We start from the raw sequence: 6,488 nt of genomic DNA, 5'->3' as shown, positions 1-6,488 counted from the left end.
TCTAAAGGCACTGACGATGAATCATTCTATATACTGTAGTGCTATGATATTGTGCCTGTGATCATTGCAATACACCTATAGGGTGTCTGTCTACTAGGGTTATAGGAAAGGTTGTCACTGCCCTACCATAATTCCTTAATTCATTAATAACCACCCACTACCTTTTTATGAAGGAACCTGACTGTCATGACTTCAGAAAGAAAGATCAAAAAAATACAGGATTTAATAATGCCTCATCCTGTTTTTACCTGGTGAATATGTGATGTGTCAGATGATCATAGATATACTTTACAAGGTCAGATCTGACAAGATCCCAATCAGCTGTGATTGTAACAAATCCATTTTAAAGAATCACTCTGGTATTAATTATTATTTTAATAAAAGACCGCTATTGTGACAATGGGGGAAATGTATTACTAGTTCTAAGCCAGTTTTCTAGTGTAGAGATGTTGCAAACGGCCCAAAAGTTTTAACCTTTTGTGTTGCTCACACCACTTTTGACCCGCATCTATCAGACATTTATGGCATATCCCGTCTTTGATGCGAATAATCCTTCAAGCTGTTCTCCTTACAATGCCCTTTTACTTAACCCGATGAGAAATTGGTGACAAATGAGTAGCAAACATATAATGTAATAAGTTCTGCTGTACCATAGACTATTCTGCAAAGTTGTCCCCAGTTTCCTCTATGATTTATTGTTGTTTTTTTCATAAATCAAAATGTATGTAACTTCTCAGCCCAAAGAGTTAAAGTTAAACAAAATCCTTCCAATGAGTTAAATGACACATTCAGCTCTGTTACATCTGTATATATAGTGTCTCCATTCTCTTAGGATGAGTAATGAGACATGAATGTTGCCGCCCATCTCTGTGCTCACACTGTACTGAAAAGTCCTGACAACTTATATACAAGGACGGAGCTCCTACACTGCACACCCGGCTCAGACATGACAGCCAGATCCCACGTAAGTACATCTGTAAACTGTGCTCATTTTAATATATATCCTCTCTCCTGTTCAGTGGGTGATCTTCATGCATTCTTATATGTCTACGACCCTCAACAGGCAGTATGTGCATGCCTTGTAGTGACACTGTGGGGAGGGGTCCGGTCCTGTATGTAGAGGACTTAGGGTGCTGCAAACGCCCTAAAGAAATCCTTGTATGGCAATGCTGTAGCATCTGTGCTCCCTATAACTTTACCTCTTTTCCTTATTCACTTTCATTTACTGTACTGAATTTGTCAATTCTTGCAGGACATGAGTATTAAGCTGTCCATAAAGACTTGGCCATAATCAGATGAAGCTTTTGATAATGGAACCATTCTCTTTAAACCAATGACATGCAAAGATAATTTGCTATGCTTGAAACCAGGGGCGTAACTAGGAAAGACTGGGCCCCATAGCAAACTTTTGACTGGGGCCCCCCCCTCCCCTGAGAGTCACACAACCCCCCCCCCTTGTAGATAGTGCCTTTTTTACAGCCCCCCCTGTAGATAACGCCATACAGCCCCCCTGTAGATAACGCCATACAGCCCCCCCCCCCTGTAGATAACGCCATACAGCCCCCTTTGTAGATATCTACAGAGGGGGACTGTATGGCGTTATCTACAGGGGGGACTGTATGGCGTTATCTACAGGGGGGACTGTATGGCGTTATCTACGGGGAGGACTGTATGGCGTTATCTACAGGGGCGACTGTGTGGCGTTATCTACAGGGGGGACTGTGTGGCGTTATCTACAGGGGGGACTGTGTGGCGTTATCTACAGGGGGGACTGTGTGGCGTTATCTACAGGGGGGACTGTGTGGCGTTATCTACAGGGGGGACTGTGTGGCGTTCTCTACAGGGGGGGCTGTATGGCGCTAACGCCATACAGCCCCCACTGTAGAGAACGCCATACAGCCCCCCCTGTAGAGAACGCCATACAGCCCCCCCTGCAGGGAACGCCATACAGTCCCCCCTGTAGATAACGCCATACAGCGCCCCCCCTGCAGGGAACGCCATACAGCGCCCCCCCCCCCTCTGCAGGGAACGCCATACAGCGCCCCCCCCCTGCAGGGAACGCCATACAGCGCCCCCCCCCTGCAGGGAACGGCATACAGCGCCCCCCCCTGCAGGGAACGCCATACAGCGTCCCCCCCCCCAAAAAAAAAAATGCGACCTACAGTTTTGTTGTGTCCTACAAATAACATGCATCCCTGGCATTGATAGGGAGAACTGAAAGTCCCCTGAAGTTCTCCATGACTAACCTCTGACTTCCGGCGTCTGTGTCGGCAGCTCAATAAAAATGAAAGGAGCGCTGGTCACGCATACGCACAAGCGCGACCGGCGCTCCATTCATTTCTACGGAGAAGCCGACACAGAACCCGGAAGTACGAGGTTTGTGATGGAGAACTTCAGGGGACTTTCAGTCCCCCGTTCTCCTTATCGCTGCCAGCGATCACACATGTATCCCCTATCCTGTGGATAGGGGATACATGTCTTTTGTTTAATGGCAGAGCGGGGAGATACCTCCCTGCTCTGCCGTAGTGATCAGTGGCGTCCCGCTGTGGCAGCTATAGCGGCTGCTAGCGGAGCCTGCGGACATGGTGGGGTCCCGTGCCGGCGGGCGACACGGGCCCCCTCATGCCGCGGGCCCCGTAGCAGCCGCTACTGCTGCTACGGCGGTAGTTACGCCACTGCTTGAAACAATTTTCCCATGGGAGAACATACACTTTAGTATTGTATTGCCCTGAATGGAAAATCATCAAGAGCAGATGGTTGTAGTGGCAGTGACCAGCAACCAAAAGTCATTTGCAAGAATTTCCGTTACATTTTCCCACTGATGGAACTCATTGCTTTGTCACCATAGATGCATGGATTACTTGTTATAGGTTGAAGCACTAGGGTATGTGCACACGTAATGTTTTCAGACATTTTTCGGGCAATATACGTCCCGAAAAATCAGTAGCAGAATGCCTACAAATCTGCCCATTGACTTCAATGGGAAATAGGGCGTTCTGTTCCGATGGGGCGTTTTTTACACGGCCGTTTTTTAAAACGGCTGCGTATAAAGACGCCTACGAAAAAGAAGTGCATGTCAGTTCTTGAGCCATTTTTCATTGACTCCAGAAACAACCGTTAAAAAACGCTGCCAAAAAACACGACTTTGATTAAAAAACGCCTGAAAATCAGGTGCTGTTTTCCCTTGAAAACAGCTACGTATTTTCAGACGTTTTTTATTTTGTGTGTGCACATACCTTTAGAGTGTTTTTGACCATCTTAAAATGTGCACCTGTTGTAACCCTAATCTCTCTCCTGTCATCCAGGGGCATCCTGTCTTCCAGAGCCAGAGCTCCAGCACACAGCACCTGAGGGATCGTCAGCGCTTCTTCGAGGATGTCCTGGCGCATGATGTAGAAATGTGCTACCCCCATATTCACCTGCTGAATGAGCGATGGAGACGTGAGTGGAGGGTGCTGGGATATACTACTCTGAAGGGATCATCACTCCCTATTGATGTGGTTCTGTAGGGCTATAAGATACAGACCGTTTTTGCTTTTAGGCCTGATTCACACGAGCGTGTTAAAATGTCCGTGGGACGGCCGTTGAAATAGCAGCCGTCCCACGGACCTATGTAATTCAATGTGGCCGTTCACACAGCCGTTGTTTCAACAGACCGTGTGAAGGGTCCGTGGGAAAATAGGACATGTCCGTTCTTTTCACGCATCACTCATCCCTCCATAGACTCTAATCTATGGGGGATGCGAGACATCGCGTCCTGCAGCGCCGAGCACTGTCGTTTTTCACGTCCGAGGTGCTCAACGCTCGTGTGAATTAGGCCTTACTATCAGATTATGGAGAGGAAATCCCACTAGATAAGGATTCTGTACATTATTTTATGTCTGATCATTGGAGGTGCCACCTTTGTGACCCTTACCTATCAGGAGAATAAGGGTCTTATGACTCCCCTTCTTCTAGTAGAGCAGCCGGCTGCCCCTCATCCTGGTGGAGACAGAACAGAGATGTGGTTGTGTATGTTTGCCTCTCTTTCTAGACTCTCGAGCTACAGAAAAAAAACGCTGCCGCCCACTTCTGCTTGCACGACAGAGATCGGGGACTCCTGCTCCCCTGATAGGTGGGGTCCCAGAGACGGGATAACCCCTAGGGTGGATTCACATACAACCTTTTTAGGAAGTAAGCCATGTTTTTAGTGGCGTTTAAGTCAGTGGTGTTTTTCCAAAATCATATCAAGCCTGGCACTGGCATTTTTTTGTGTCGTTCAGTGGCGTTTTGGTCCCATAGACCTTTAGAGCTTCCCCCCCCCCCACCCCCCCCATGAAAGTGTCAATGTGTGTTGCATTTTTTTATGCCGTTTTCGATGGGGGGGGTTCAGAAAAAAGCATGTGTTTCACATGATCACATGATCTTTGAATCACATGATTTGCAATGTAAAAACAGACTATTAGCAAAACAATGTCAACAAAAACACCATAAAAATGCATCTACCATTTTAATTTAAAAAAATCGAGTATTTTTAGATGTGGCCCTGCTCACACAGAGTTTTTTGGTGCTGATTTGGACACGGAAACCGTCTCGGAATCAGCGTCAAACAATGGCCAAAATCGCCCACCATTGATTTTAATGGGAGGCAGAGGCGCTTTTTTTCCCTGGCGGGGAAAAAAGCGACATGTTCTTTTTCGCTGCGGTTTCCACTTCTGACCTACCATTGGATCAATGGGAGGCAAAAAAAAAACAGCAGCACTAGTTTCCAAGTGTTTTGCGATGTTTTTTTTGCCCGCGGTCATTGCATTAGCTTCAATGGCCGGGGGCAAGAAACACTGCGAATAACGTTGCGGAAAACGTGGAAATAAAGCGCAGGCAGTTAAAAATCTGCCTCAAAATTCCTGAAGGAATTCTGAGGCACATTTTTCTATCTGCAAAACTCTGTGTGAACAGGGCCTTACTGTGGCACCTCTTGGCTTTTCGCTTTTGCCAGTATTATTCCCCACTAATGCTATGCTCTATTATCAGAGCGCTCCAGCTCATAAAGAAATCAATACTGATCAGATATAGCTTAATGAACGATAAATATTGACGTCATAATGTAATGTTTATAACATGTGAAGAATGGAGTAAGATAATGAAACATAAAGATGTATATCACCTATAAATAATAAAGTAATATTTACTTATACAGCTCCATAACCTTCTGTGACACTGTACAACGTGAAACAAAACAGGGGGGAGAAATAAAACCCAATTTTATTCCGTAGTAGTGGGCCCTGACCTTATAATATGAAGACTGCAGAATAGAGAGAAGAGTTGGGGTTGTGGTCAAGATTGGTGGTAGTAGTCAGATAGTGGAGGTGATAGTGTGGGACAGACGTTAAAGTAAAGGCAATGGCAAGTTATTTGCTTGTCATGAAATTTCCAGCTTTCGCATGAAACCTGCGATATTTAAAATTGTAGGAAAGCTGGAAATTTCATGACAAGCAAATAACTGGCCATAGCCTTTACTGTAATCTCTATTTTCCAGTGAGTTAGATGCAGATGACAGAATTAGGGGGGGGGGGACCCCTGTGCCCATAGCATGCTCAAGGTGTGTCTGCCCTGTACTCATCAGCACAGTTATTTAGGTTTTGCTAGGGGGCATTCCAGCATACATTGTTTGTTTAAAGCCACATTCACATATGTATCATGACGTCATCTATTTTGCACAACTATATCACGGACCGAACACGCTCGTGTGAATTAGGCCTTAGGGAGGGCCTGTCAGCTCTCCTGACTTGTACTCCCCATAAAAATCCTAGAGCATTGTTAAATTGACAACTGGGCGTAACCATTACCTACCGTGTCCCAACACACTCGACAATGACCAATCAGTTTTGACAGTCAGACACACCTAATTTACAAGGGGAAAGGTAATGCCCAGTTGTTAATTTATTCATACATTACCAGGAGGAATAACCAGGAACAGCACAATTTAGAGTTCTAAGAAAAGGTGAAGAAATATTGTCATCTCTGTTTAGTTGTGGCGGTCATTTTTGCAAAGGTTACAACATTGAGTGCAGCCATATTGGTTGTAATCTTTGAACTAGCTCCTCAGTAAAACGTACACTACCGTTCAAAAGTTTGGGGTCACCCGGACAATTTTGTGTTTTCCATGAAAACTCACACTTATATTTATCAAATGAGTTGCAAAATGACTAGAAAATATAGTCAAGACATTGACAAGGTTAGAAATAATGATTTTTATTTGAAATAATAATTTTCTCCTTCAAACTTTGCTTTCGTCAAAGAATGCTCCATTTGCAGCAATTACAGCATTGCAGACCTTTGGCATTCTAGCTGTTAATTTGCTGAGGTAATTGGGAGAAATTTCACCCCATGCTTCCAGAAGCCCCTCACACAAGTTGGATTGGCTTGATGGGCACTTCTTGCGTACCATACGGTCAAACTGCTCCCACAACAGCTCTATGGGGTTGAGATCTGGTGACTGCGCTGGCCAC

At 45.4% G+C, this 6,488-nt stretch overlaps 1 protein-coding gene across 1 annotated transcript in view; it reads left to right on the top strand.

Moving 5' to 3' along the window:
• Positions 1–861: 861 nt before the first annotated feature.
• The window catches only part of LOC142759333 (dysbindin-like), a 28,689-nt gene continuing 23,062 nt past the window's right edge, over positions 862–6,488 (top strand). The window contains exons 1-2 of the mRNA XM_075861415.1: positions 862–964; positions 3,306–3,441. Of these exons, the coding sequence (XP_075717530.1) occupies positions 947–964; positions 3,306–3,441 (154 nt within the window). The 5' untranslated portion in view covers positions 862–946. The remainder of the gene's footprint in view (positions 965–3,305; positions 3,442–6,488) is intronic.

This window comes from Rhinoderma darwinii, chromosome 4 (genome assembly GCF_050947455.1).
Source record: "Rhinoderma darwinii isolate aRhiDar2 chromosome 4, aRhiDar2.hap1, whole genome shotgun sequence".
Taxonomy (NCBI): Eukaryota; Metazoa; Chordata; class Amphibia; order Anura; family Rhinodermatidae; genus Rhinoderma; species Rhinoderma darwinii.
The sequence above is the reverse complement of the archived record's forward strand: the minus strand, read 5'-3'. Positions and strand labels throughout refer to the sequence as shown.